Source organism: Psammomys obesus, unplaced genomic scaffold (assembly GCF_907164565.1).
Source record: "Psammomys obesus unplaced genomic scaffold, mPsaObe1.curated_primary_1811, whole genome shotgun sequence".
Lineage (NCBI taxonomy): Eukaryota > Metazoa > Chordata > Mammalia > Rodentia > Muridae > Psammomys > Psammomys obesus.
Window position 1 is genome coordinate 5,265,650 of NW_026590699.1, and position 13,877 is coordinate 5,279,526.

Here is a 13,877-nt window from a genome sequence, read left to right on the forward strand (position 1 = left end):
CAGGATTTCCCAGGGGTCTGGGCTCCTTTCTGGGCCTGGATGGGACAGGCCTGCTACCCAGGTCCTGACTTCCCCCCTGGAGAGCCAGTTCACACTCCACCTACAGCCACACAAAAGAACCAGGACAAACTGTTAACTAAGAATAGCAACTTGCATGGGGAATGGCTAAGCAGGCCCCTCCATTCTTGCAAAACACTGTCCATGCCCTCACCTTTCTGGAATGTGTCACTCTCACTGTGGAAAAGTTGTCTGGGCACCTGCCAAGGGTCAAACATTGGACTTGGTAAGTTTCCATCAGGAAAAGAAATGACACGTAATGGATGGTATTCCTCCAGGGACAGAGGGACAAGAGTTGTGGTGCTGTCTCTGTGTTGGGGGACTCTCTTAAAAATAATATTGCCCCATTGAAAGTTGGCACTGTGTCATTCCTCGGCCTGAGGACAGATTTTGCAATGGGTGGCTGTGGCATTCTTGGCTGAGTTAACCGGCCCTCATGCCAGATTTGCCAGTGTAAACTTTAGAAATAAATTTAACCCTCCAAGCAGACACAGACGTGAACAGAACACCATATCCTGGCTTCAGGTGGGCTCCCACGAGTCCATAGCCATTGTAGAACCATGAGGACCTCCAGTCCTGACTCCTCACAGGCCTCTCTGGCTTTACCAAGCCCCTACATGCTTAAGGAAAAATGACGTTTTATAACGATCTGCTGAAAGCACTCTGCCACAATCTCAGAAGTACTTGAAGACACACAGACATGTGTGCAATTTGTGCAAACCCAGCAGACTTTGGATGTAAACGTGGAAAGGCCACGGGGGGGGGGGGGGATTGCAGAGCTTCCCAGGGAAGCCTAGACTTGCTTCCCAGGCCTGCTATAGGCTCGGCACCCAGCCCGGCCTGGCCCAGTACAAGTGGAGGCTGCCAGCGATGAGGCTGACCTGAAAACCCTGGATGAGCAAAAGAATGCATCTGGGAAATCCAGAGCTTGGCTCCTGCTTTGTCTCATGCCGGTGCTCCCCCTCTTCCTGCCAGGCAGCAAGAGTTTGGGTGTGGGAAGCATGAGAACCACCTGTGTGGGAAGGGCCTCAGGAATGGAGCAAACGCTGATGTGGGTGACCTGGAAGACTTTTGGCAGTCCTGCCAGGATGACCTCCAGGAGACATTGGCTCCTAACGCCCTTCTGGCTCAGCCTGAAACCACTCCCTGTAAATCAAGAAGGAGCAAATGCTGGCATCAGGTCTTACATTGGCAGCAAGTAGGACTGGGATGCTCAAGAGCTGACATGGAGAATCAAAGTCAGAGATGTGAATTGTCATCATATTCGAAATGGCTAGTGACCAACTGAAAGCAAAGTAAAATTTAAAAACCTGTCAGTGGCTTCCTCAGGGATTCCTGCTGGTCCTCAGCTCTTCAAGTACTGCAGAGGGCCCACCCTGCCCCAGACCTCCTGTTGGATGCCAGGTGGAGTAGAGTGTCACTTGCCGGTGTGAATCATGGGCTGATGCTGAAGAGCACCAGCATGGCTATGCTCTAGGGTTGCTGGCCCACAGCTGACTCCTGCCCTCCAGTGCAGACCTGGGCGGCCAGAAGGCACCGATGAGGACAGGAGGGAAGTGGAGTTTGTTACCCTCATCCAGTCATAGCTCTGGGTGTGCTGTCTGCAGCTGGCCCATTTCGTATCTTCTAACAGAATCTAGAGGCGGTGGATGGGACAGACATGCATCCTGGAGAAGGAAGCAGGGAACATCAAGATGTTTAACAGGTGGCAGAATACCTCTGGGCAATGGAATGCCAGTCCAAGAAGGAGGCCAGTCGGGGACACTGTCTGAGAAGAGCGGGGACTGATCAGAGCTAGGAACTGGCGCCTGAAAGAGTCACAGAAGCTGACACCCCCATGTGTCCCTAGACCCTCTAGCACAGCAGTTCTACGACCCTTTGAGGTAAAACCACCCTTTCACGGGGGTCGCCTGAGACCAGCAGAAAACCTAGGTTTTTACGTTATAATTCATTCCAGAAGCAAAAGTGCAGTTATGAAGCTGCAACGGAAATAATTGTGCTGTTGGGAGACAGCACAGCTTGAGCTGTAAAAGGGCCGCAGCGTTAGGGGGCTGAGAGCCCGGCTGTAGAACTACAGCTGTTGGATAGGAGCCGCCCCAACCCCCCCGGGCCAGCAGACTGTAGGTCCTTCAGATGGAGCAGAGCCAAGGGCCTGGGGCTCCTGTGCTCTCCGTCGTGCCCACATCTGCTCAACCTCTGAAAGGATTCTTTGAGAACGGGATATAATAATGGCTTTCTGTGACTTCCCAACCTTGGGATTGAAGCGCACGCGAGCTTTCCCGGCATGGTCCCGGCTGTGTCCGGAGGTCTCAGCTCTGTTCCTGAGGTACTCCGTGGGGGCAGTGACACGAAAGATCTTTTAACTGCAGGCTAAAAGCTGAAGGCTGAACCTGTGTGGCTTGGCCACACAGTGGCCACACTGTTCCGTTGGCCGCTGCACACCTGACTTGATACCTCAGTGCTGAGATCCTGTGTGTTTGGCAGCGGTGCTGGGGTCTGAAAGAGCCTGCCTGCCTAGGTAGTGGACTCCAACAATGTTGTGTCCTAGAGGATCTAGAAGACCCATTTCTGGGAGTCATGAGCCAGCAGCTCCGCTTGGCCCGGTGTCAGTCACCCCATCCCAGTAGAATTTGGTGGTGTTGCAGAAACTGGTCCCAGTGCCCTAAAAGCGTCTCACATTTGTTCCTGTCCCAAGGCAGGGGCCTTCCATCACAGCTTGGCCTGCTTCGGAGCTTCTGGGAGCTTCCCTGGGGCCCTACCAAAGCCCATCCCCAACTACAGGAGGTGGTATGGCTTTCAGATAAATCCTGAGTGGTTTTTTTTCTGTATCCTCCAACTCAGACCTACCTGACCAGTGCACCCCAAACCCATGTGACAAGAAGGGTACTCAACTCTGCCAAGACCTCATGGGCAACTTCTTCTGCCTGTGCAAAGCTGGCTGGGGAGGCCGTCTCTGCGACAAAGGTGAGAGTCCATAGCCTCAGGCTCACTCTGTCCCACACTCTGATCACACTCTGACCTACCTGCTCCTCATCCCTCCCCACAACTGGGAACTCAGCCATACCTATAGTCTGTTCCAGCATAGGGCCCTGGTGGCCAACCTCAGCACCCCTCTTGGGAACCCTTTGCGGGTCCAGGGTGGGGTGCTGCTCTGCAAGGAAAGCAGAGTGAATGCAGCAGCCCTGGGGTTCACGCGGAACTGCATGCTCCTAGCTGTTTGGGGACCAGGATTGAAGTGAAGGCAATGCCACAAGGATCTCAGTATCCCAGCTGATGGACCACACCTTGACTTAGGTGCAGGCGTGAGGTGTTGGGTAGAGCTGCAAACAAGATAGCAGAACCTCCCAAGCCCAGAACTTCCACAGCCCTGCTGCGTTCACAGGTCATCTGGACAGATCTGTTCAGGGCGCCAGACTAGGCTGTATGTAGCTCTCATGGCTGCTGGGCACTCATTGGTGGGTCCATTTTGTCCTTCACCCTGTCACTTGTGCACCAAGGGACCCTTGGAACTGAGTCTATGGCTTTCCTAGCAGCTGCAACTTATTTCTTTCTGCCCCTCACATGGTCTACCTTATCCGCCATGAGGCCAGCAGGGAAGGGTCCAAGTAGGAGCCCCTCACTCTGTCTTCATCTTCAGATGTCAATGAGTGTAGCCAGAAGAATGGGGACTGCAGCCAAGTCTGCCACAACAAGCCCGGAAGCTTCCAATGTGCCTGCCATAGCGGTTTCTCGATTGCCCCAGATGGCAAGACCTGCCTAGGTAAGGCCCTGGCTGTACACTTAGATTTCCCTTTTCTCCCTTTCCTGGGGAGGGGATGAGCATCCTTAGGAGATGGTCTAGTCCAGCATCACAGCCATGATTCCCCGGGTCTGAGAGCAAGGGAGGGGACTGGGGAAATGCCCATCCACACTTGTGCTTCCAGATAACCTTCCAGCCCATGGAGCCTGTAGACAGCCTGTGTAGCCACAAGGTCTAGGCCTCTGCAAGTGACTACAGGGAGCTCAGTAAGATGGCAGGCCCAGGTACCCCTGTGCACCTGCCGTCCCTTCCAACCCCCGCCCCCAGCACAGATTCCCTCTACCCTGTCCCTAAGAACACAGAAGCAGATTACCCCATCCCCCCCGTGTGGTCCCATTTCCATTCAGTCCAGAGCCGGAAGGCTGAGGGCACCCAGAAAAATCATCTCCAGAGTGCATGTTTTATCCCTGTGCTGACAGGCTATAGGAGAGTGGCGCTCAGTCACACAGGGGTGACACCTGCCCTCTACCGAACACAGATGTACTCATAATGTCCCTGAGGAACTGAGACTCGCTAGGACTGGCCACAACGACCTCTGTGGATGGTCCAGATGGATGCAGGGTGTGGGGACACAAATCTCATCAGACAAATGACTATTTCTCTCACCCGGTTTGGGGGAAAAGGATTTTTAAAATCTCTATCTACCATGGAGTTCATTTCTGATGATCCCAAAGAATATTCTTAGGAGGCGTGCTTCTGTGGGAACACATGGTGCCTGTGTGAAATGTATAGGAAATGCATACGGGAATGTATAGGCCTCCGCTCCTATGTCCTCCTTATTCCAGGAACAGAGGCCCTCTCCTTGTGGCTCTTGTCCCTGGCCCTGTGAGACATAGCCCCACACTTTAGTGGCAGGTTGAGGACACCTGCCTTGCTTTGTGGATCCTGAGCAGTGAAGTCTACAGTGTACCCAGTGTGGGGTGAGCAGCTTGTGGTCCCCGGGGCCCACCATCACTCGACACCCATGGTGAAGGCGCCGTGCCTTCCTCCTCCTGTTCTCCCCCCTCCTGCCTCGGGGCCGTTCCCAGTGGCCGCTGCAGTTGTCGCAGACCGACCTGTACAGCCTTGGCCTGGCTGGCTTTGCTTGCAGATGTTAATGAGTGCGCAGACTCAGACACCTGCGGGGAAGCGCGCTGCAAGAACCTGCCTGGCTCCTACTCCTGCCTCTGCGAGAAGGGATATACATACAGCTCCCAGAAGAAGGCCTGCCAAGGTACCCACGCCACAGCCGCCACCCTGCTCGACCCTTAGCCTAGGACACGTGCAGGTCACTGCCTGAGTGTAGGCTGCATTGCCCCTGGGCAATCATCCGCCCAGCATTCCAGGAAGGTACACACATGAGGGCTGGGAAAATGTCAGGACCTGGGAGTGTCTGTGTCCCTTCATTGGAGAGGACCCCTAAAGTGAGCCCTCATTCCCGTCCCTTTATCCTGCTCCCACCGTGTGCATACAGGTAGGCTCACACACGTACTTGTGTTCCAGTGTGTACTCCAATGAGCACACACCCACCTTTCCCCTTCTCCAGCCTGCAGTGGGCAACATGAGAAGCCTGTGGTCCTTGGTAGACTTGCAGTAGATGGGGGATGGCGGAAGGCCTGTACTCTCCTGTCACTTTGGGGGCTCACCACGTCCTGAGACCAGAGACTGCATCCTTCTATAGTCACTCCTTTTGGGGAGCTGCAAGAGACTGAGCGATAGCCCTGGAGAAGCACTGACAACCCCCCCCCCCGCCCCAGGGAAGGGAGCACAGAGCTAAGAGCACAGGAGGATCCTGGCTCAGCACCATTCTCCACAACCCACAAGGAGATACTCTCGGCCCCTCCGTCTCTGGGCCGGTCAGTCTGCACTCAGTCCTCCGACCCCCTCAGCTCCTCGTTTTTCTTTAGGAAGCAGGGACCTCAGAGAAGGGCCCCTGAGATGACACACTGAGCAATGAATGATGTCTACGGTGTCTCTGGGAAGAATACAAGGGGTTGCACAGTTCAGAGCTTTCCCCATGCTTACCGTGAGTCCCTTTGTCCACAGATGTGGACGAGTGCCAGCAGGGACGCTGTGAGCAGACCTGTGTCAACTCGCCAGGCAGCTATACCTGCCACTGTGATGGGCGTGGGGGTCTAAAGCTGTCCCCAGACATGGATACCTGTGAGGTAGGTCACTGCAGTGCCCCCTGGATGGCCTTGTGGAGCCCTAGCCCTGTGCTCTGTATTAACCCTTTGCTGTTAATAGGTTAAGGGAGGAAAGTTTCTAGAGACTTGGTTGACTGAAAACGCCTACTAGCTCCCAGGACCACACAGCTAGCCAAACCTCTGTTTGGTTGTGTTGACAAAATCTCCATAGCAACTTCCCACTCTAAGCCATGTGGCCTGCTGGTGCAGACCCAAGGTGTGATGTGTTCATTCCAGGATATGCAGTAGACACACACACCCCCACACACACACGCACACACACGCACATACACACACTCCATGCACTCGGGCTCTGTATAAACTAAGTAAACTGCAGGAAAGTTGTTTATTGATGGCATTTCCTGAAAAACAGTGGCAAGGACACCAGGTGAGCAGGTACCATGACAGTTTTGCAAGCCATAGACCTAGGAAGCAGGAGAAGCCTTTTTCTATCATGAGCCTAAAGTCCAAATCATCTAGGAACTCTCTTTGTTGAGCTCCCCTTGCACAAGACAGTATCTTCCTGTCCTAGGCCGAAGGGGTATGGACCTTTGTGTCCCTCATGCCCCTGGAAGCCAGCCCAGCCTGCTTTACTTCCATGCTGTCTTTGGTCAGTGGGAAAACCTACAGCATAAAGCCGAGAAGTTTGGTGAAGCTTAGTCTTCAAGGCCTTCTTGCTGTGTTTATTTTGTAAGCGTACACTAGAAATGAATTCCTGTTATTCCCTGTGCTCTCCTGTGAGTCTGAAGCTCCAATAGCAAATAGGAACTGATGGGAAAGAAGGTGCTGGGGAAGAATTCAGAACCCTGGCCCTCTGCCTGGAGGCACCAACATGAGATGGTCCCACGGACTCTGGGGCTTCCAGGGATGGGCTAGTCTTGGGTTTCTGGAAGGTCAGAGGACCTCCCCAGTGTGACCAGGACCTCAAAGTTATTTGAAAGGCGGCCACAGGGCATGCCCCCAACACCTTCCTATCTCATGCAGGACATCTTACCATGTGTGCCCTTCAGCTTGGCCAAGAGTGTGAAGTCCTTGTACCTGGGCCGCATGTTCAGCGGGACTCCCGTAATCAGACTGCGCTTCAAGAGGCTTCAGCCCACCAGGTGAGAAGCCAGGCACAGGACAGCAGAACCCAGAGGAGAGGGCTGATCCAGGGGCCCAAGGACACCCAAGGTGTCTGGGGGAACCAGTTCCCTGGGTTCTGGAAAGCGTCACGGGGGCCAAAGCCCCCTGAGCCCTGGGACTGGGCAGCCCCGCACCATCTGCTATGTGCCCCACTTTGTTTCTTGGCTGTTTACAGGCTGCTGGCTGAGTTCGACTTCCGGACTTTCGACCCTGAAGGAGTCCTCTTCTTTGCTGGGGGCCGGTCAGATAGCACCTGGATTGTCCTGGGCCTGAGGGCTGGACGGCTGGAGTTGCAACTGCGGTATAACGGTGTTGGGCGCATCACTAGCAGTGGGCCAATCATCAACCACGGCATGTGGCAGACGGTAAGTGGGAGGCCAAGGCTGTCCCTAGAATTTGGCACTGGGTGTGCCCGTGGTGGGACACCTGCTCTGGATATGCCCATGAGTAGGACACCTGCTCTGGATGTGGCCTGTGGGTGAGACACCTGCTCTGCCTAGCCCAGAGCTGCTGCTTCAGAAACGGCCTCATGAGAGAGCCATGTGGCTCTGGCCCAGAGATTCTAGAGTAACTGCAGGAGGATGCCAAGACATTGTAGGACACCTGAGGGGATAGGGAACCAGCTCAGAACACCCATGAACCTGAGCTGCTGGGACCAGGCGCCTCTGCTCATCTGACCACAGGGGAGCTCTGCCCTCAGCTCTGAGGCTGCTGCTCCCGCTGGAGCTGGGCTGATGTACAGTGACCCCCTACTCAGGAACCACACCCTGTACCTCAAGCAATAAAAATAGGCTTGGGAACTAATGTGTAGAAGAAAAACAGACATGATTTTTCCCTTAGCAATGAAGACAAAATGAAAAAAAAAATTCATGTTCCCCTTTGTAGACATTTGTAGGCTGCCATTTCCCCAGCCACCAAGAGCTGTCTGTCCTTCTTCCTGACACAGGGGTCAGAATCGCTATGGCAGGAGCCTGGAGAGAGGGTGCCCTCTGCACAGCCATGGGGACAAGCCTGGACTAGGACCCAGGCAGGACAGCTGGCTGGGAGCAGTCACTGTGCCACAGTACTGTCTAGGTGGCAACTAGCACACCCTGAACTCATGGCTCGGTGGCAGAGTGGCCTAGGAGGCCAAGTTCTGACCCTCCAGTGATTCCTGTCCAGCCATTCACAATGCAGTCTTCCCTGACAGGGGCAGGCAGACACTAAGTACGCCTCTACCTCAGCTAATAGGATACTGATGTTCTAGAAGACAGGAGCCACACCATGTCTAGCATACGTTCCGACACACACTTCAAGGCTTTCCTGTGTGCAAAGTTTCTGAGGAATGTGCTCGCTCATTCAACATTACTCCATTCAAGACACTGAGTTGTTAGAGGGTTAAAAATGTGTGTGTTCTTCCAAGTATGGCACTTAGCCCAGGGAGGGCCATGATATAGACAGCTCACTGGCTGAACTGAGGCCCAGAGGTGTTTAAAATTGGATACCTCAGAGCTGAGGATGAATAGAGGAAACTATGCTTCAAGGACATTAGGACGCAGAGCACCTTGTGAGTAGCAGAGGGGTTGTCTAGGCAAGAGGTTGCAGTGTGTGTGTGTGTGTATGTGTGTGTTATATAGGTAAGAGGTTGTGGAGTAGCAGAGAGGTTGTGCAGACACACCCAGGGGAGATGCAAAGTGAACTGGAGTTCAGGCCTAGGCTGTACTGAGGAAATAGTCAGGGTTCCTTTGTAGAAACCCAGAAGGCAGTGAAGGCTGTGGGCAGGAGCAGGGAGCACTGGCTCTTGTCTCACAGTAACGATCCCATTCCCCTTGGACTGTGATAGGCACCATCCACAGTCGGCTGTGCTGGCCAGGTGGGCTGCTAGGCCAGGTGGGCAGCACACTGTGGTCACTTTGGGCACAAGCCACCAGCAGACTACCCACCTGAGGGATAAAAGTCTTCCAGAATGGGATTCTGTGCTGTGACAGCTATTTTATGGGTCCTAGAGTCAGCTGTGCCTGTGTCACGCAGATGATGTAGACAGCAGAAGGCCCATTGCTGTATCAAATGAGATCCTCCCAGGGCTTACGGCCCTGACAGGACTCAAATCCGGGTCACGTTGATGCCCTCCTGTCCACAGCAATCATACGTGCAATCATACTAGACTAAGAGGTCTGAACTTGTTTAATCGGGGAATTTTAGCTTGGTGACAAATCTCTACAGAAGCTGGGGTCACGGCACAGTGTTCTCTGTGGTGTAGGACACGGGGCCTGGGGTGCAGCTGTTGGCTCTGTAAAGCCTCCCTGGGCGGTTATCTGACACTGTGTTTGTGTCACATGTAGAGAGATGAGTTCAAACGTGGCGCTCATGTTAGGCTTCAGTCTGGCTCCGACCCAGCACTTGGCTGGATTCAGGTTCCACTTTGTAGCCTCGAAGTCCCTCACACAGCCACACAAGCCACTGAAGGCAGCGCTCCGGGCCAGCCCGCAATGCCCAGGGTCTCAGGCGTGAAGAACATCTTACTTAGAAGACAGAATGAGCAAGCAGGTCCCACCCCACCTCACCCAAGACAAGTTAGACTGGAGTTAATATGCTGTGCTGTCTTAGAGCAGACACCATATCAGACAACGGCTCTGGGGCTCTTTTAAACCAGAATAAGCACCAATGGGACCTTTATAGGACTGTCTTCTAGAATAAGTTGTGTGTTGTGTTGATTTTAATTCCAAATGTGTCAGGGGAAGCTCACCTTCTTCACTGGATGGATCTCGTCTCCACTTTTAGATCCCTGACCTGTGAGCTCACGGAGCAGGGGAGCCACAGTAGTGACCCGAGGAAGGCTTTGGGTAGAACCCACTTGGGTGACAGTGAGCATGGTCTCTTACAAGGTTTGGCTCCTCCTGGACACAGGTGATGTGGTCTTCCTAGACCAGAGAACTTGGACACTGTTTGCCCTGAGGTCAGGTGCCCTTGGCCCAGGTGGCATGGGCATGGTCTCATGGGTCAGGCTCCTAAATACAGGTGCCATGGCTTGCCCACCCTGCGGTCTGGTGCACTTGGCCCAGGCGATACGTTATAGGAGCCTTTAGAAATGGCCATCCACTTGACCTCACTGCCTGACCCCTTCAGATCTCCGTAGAGGAGCTGGAACGGAACCTTGTGATCAAAGTCAACAAAGATGCTGTGATGAAGATTGCGGTAGCCGGGGAGCTGTTCCAGCTGGAGAGGGGCCTGTATCACCTGAATCTCACCGTGGGAGGCATTCCCTTCAAGGAGAGTGACCTCGTCCAGCCCGTAAGTCCATCCCAGGCCACGGAGGAGAATGCGGCAAGCTCAGGCTTGCCTGTGCCTACGAGGGTTTACCATCTAGCTGAGTTCACGCCTTAACAGTGGTAAGGACCCCCACGCTGGCCACCCATCATTATACCCCAATAACCAGCCACTCTGCTCATGATGCCCATTTAAGTTTCCATCTGACTTGATTAAAAAAAAAAAACAAACAATTTTGCAGTAAAGATCAAACACATCATTTTTGACAAAAAGTAATAAAATTTTGGGTGCATCTCAAGAACATTTTGGGTTGTTAGCCATACCTAGATTTCCTGTGGGGGAAGCTCTAATTAGGGTCTTTTTGTTGGGGGGGGGGGCGCACGTCATCTTTCAAAGTCCTGTTTCTTTCTGTCCTACGCCACACCGGGCCTTGGCTTCTCGTCTGTCTCTGAGCTCAGTGGTCAGAACCCTTGTTTTGGGGGTGGCAACACCCACTGAAGATAGAAAACCTGCTTCATAGTTGATAGTGACTCACGCATCCTTCAGGACAGTCCCAGGGGTATGACGTCACACACACCGTTGCAGATCTTCCACGAGCCATAAGATGAGGGTGGTGTGATTTGATTATGTAACAGCTCGCACACACTGAGTGTGTGGTCAGCCTGGGACTGCATCCTCTGGCCCCGGCTGACTTTTCTAGCTATGCTGTGTGGGCCTGAGTAAAGGACAGGCACAGCCACAATAAAATGTGCAGTCAGGTGGCAGGTACCGTGTCCCTGCAGCACAGTGGGGAGACGGGCAGGCAGGGCAGGTGGCTGCCTCCTGCCGCCTGTTCTCCTCCTGCGTGGATATGGGTGTCCTGAGATGTCTTCAAAAGTGAGGCGCTCTTCTGCGAAAGGCCGCCCTATATCATACTTATACCACAGATTTACGCTCCTAAGCCAGCAGGTCCTGTAGTGCTAGGCTGGTGACCTCTCTTGCTCTAGTCTGTCATTTCGGTGTCCTAGTCAAAAAGCCACCAGGAGTTCCCTGTCTTTCCAGATTAACCCTCGCCTGGACGGGTGCATGAGGAGCTGGAACTGGCTGAATGGGGAAGACAGTGCCATCCAGGAAACAGTAAAGGCAAATACAAAAATGCAGTGCTTCTCCGTGACCGAGAGGGGATCCTTCTTCCCCGGGAACGCATTTGCCTTCTACAGCCTCAACTACAGTAAGCTGAGCTAGCCGTGGGGGAGGGGGGACACGTCCAGTCAGCTATAGCCTGAAGCAGAAGCGTCCGCCTGAATAGTTCCTGCCTCACTGAGTGCCAGGGACAAGCCGGCTACCCACAGGCTGGAGCAGAGCTCAGCAGGGCAGCCAGGCCTACTCTCTGGCCTTCACATAGAGTAAGCCATGGTAGAGGAAGTGATGGAGACATGGCCCAAGAGCTAGGAGAGGTAGGATGGGCAGGCCTGGTGGGTATGTGGAAGAAAATCTGAAGATCAACCTTGGACATGTCTGAACGAGTGTGAAAATGCTCAGAAGTGGTCAGGCCTTCGCTGGCCACTGACTTCATGAGGCTCAGCAATCAGAGAAGGTTTAGAGGTGGGAAGAGGATTATTAGCATGAAGACAGGAGGGTCAAGTTTTTACCACCCTTGGAAAGGGCCCTCTCAGGTACTTGGGCCCATACGGAGAGGAAGCAGGCAGGGGGCTGACAAAGTGTATCCTACTGTGTGTCTCAAGGACATGGTAGCAGAGGGAGGATACACAGGGTTTGCACCCCTTCTGTGAGTCAACAGGTCAGTCCTGGAACCTGTTACCTACCCGGCCCATGGGAGTGGCCAATGAGGCAGAAGGCCAGGCACTCAGGTCTTGGACTCCTTTAAACAAGAGCCCAAATTTTCTTAAAATATGACAGTCACTGGGGGTCCTTTTGGGCCCCTAAAGTTCTGAGGAAGAGTAAGCAAGGTCTGGTGTCTTTGTTAAGCTCCTGCCAGGCAGGGTGCACTTGGCCTCTTCTGTCCACACAATGAGTTTTTATTCCTACTTTTTGTACTCTGTATTCATGGACTCGGCAAGCTATTGAGTGGATATCATCTAGTGCTTGATTTGATGGACTGTGCGTGGGGAGGGGAGACCAGGCCAGCCTCAGAGCCCCCTCACGCACCACAGGGAGCGCTGAGTCTGGTCACATCTGTGCCAGCCCTGATTCACTCACAGCAGCCCTCTAATGGAGGTATATAGGCTTACATCTAAGGCTGAGGGTTTCTTCCTGCCTCCTCCGAGTGCTGAGGGAGACGAGCTGTTTACCTGGAGAAAACCAGAATCCCCCTGTCCACTTTAGTGCATGGCCTTAAAGACAGATGACATCAAGGTCACCCAGCTGCATCTTAGACATGAGGCACCTGTGTGCTGTATAAGTTCACCCCACGAGGCTCTGGAAGGCTAAGCCCAGGCCACAGACGCATGTAGGGCCTGCTGGAGCCATGCAGCTCATAGCATCCCTTCCCATCCACACACGGTGTGGCCTCGTGAGTTCTCCAGCCAATCTGCATGCTGTCAAGTCTCTTGGAGCTAGCTGGGGGAGGTTAGCACATTGGCTGTAGCTGTGCAAAGTGCCTTGTGAATTCGGCAGGGGAGCAGTGGAAACAAGGTGGTGATGGCCCTTGGTGCTGCACTTGTGGCTCCATGGATAGGTCTTTGTTACCTGGAGGGCACCCACAGGGCACTTGGAAGTGGGGGACAGTCATACCCGGGCATCCACCATGCCCACATGTCGACAGCCTCCACTCGGCACTGTTGATCTTCTCCCCTCCATTCGCATGTTGAGACACTGGCTGGTCTTAAGGGCCAGCCCGGCTGCACACTCCACAGTCGCCTTCTCACCGGGAAGCCCCTCCTAGAGCATGCAGAGCTGGTCGTGGCTCTCCGGTCGGTCGGAGCTGCTCCTCACTCCCACCTCTCTGCCCCTTGCACTGCCTTGTAATGTGCCGCTTTCATCGCAGCCCGAACATCGCTGGATGTTGGCACGGAGACCACCTGGGAAGTAGAGGTGGTGGCTCGGATCCGCCCTGCCACCGACACAGGGGTGCTGCTAGCACTGGTGGGTGACAACGATGTCGTCCCCCTCTCTGTGGCCCTGGTCGACTACCACTCTACAAAGAAGCTCAAGAAACAGGTAGGCTTGACTGGAGCCCCAGCTAGACCGTGGGCCCAGCTTTAACTATTATAACCTGGCCCCTGGGGAAGCCCATTGTTTTCTAGAGCTGATTGTGCTAAGCCCCAACCAGCCAGGAGAGGTCCCAAGGCCTCACCCCCTCTCTGGGATATAGACTCGTTGACCCTCTCCCTGCACTGGAGACCCCTTCCCAGACCCAGAGTCTCTACGTAGGCCTGAGTACACACAGCTAGTCCTCTCTGGCTTTGGGGACAAGGCAGCCACCCAGGCACAACGTGTGCCACTGGCCAAGGTGGCTGGTGTGGCAGCGAGCCACTGCTGGACTG

At 54.0% G+C, this 13,877-nt stretch overlaps 1 protein-coding gene across 1 annotated transcript in view; it reads left to right on the top strand.

The window, feature by feature from the left end:
- The window catches only part of Gas6 (growth arrest specific 6), a 30,023-nt gene that overhangs the window by 13,781 nt on the left and 2,365 nt on the right, over window positions 1-13,877 (top strand). The window contains exons 5-13 of the mRNA XM_055608408.1: window positions 2,899-3,021; window positions 3,695-3,817; window positions 4,947-5,069; window positions 5,882-6,003; window positions 7,006-7,124; window positions 7,322-7,511; window positions 10,252-10,416; window positions 11,434-11,602; window positions 13,379-13,551. Coding sequence (XP_055464383.1) covers window positions 2,899-3,021; window positions 3,695-3,817; window positions 4,947-5,069; window positions 5,882-6,003; window positions 7,006-7,124; window positions 7,322-7,511; window positions 10,252-10,416; window positions 11,434-11,602; window positions 13,379-13,551 — 1,307 coding nt within the window. The remainder of the gene's footprint in view (window positions 1-2,898; window positions 3,022-3,694; window positions 3,818-4,946; window positions 5,070-5,881; window positions 6,004-7,005; window positions 7,125-7,321; window positions 7,512-10,251; window positions 10,417-11,433; window positions 11,603-13,378; window positions 13,552-13,877) is intronic.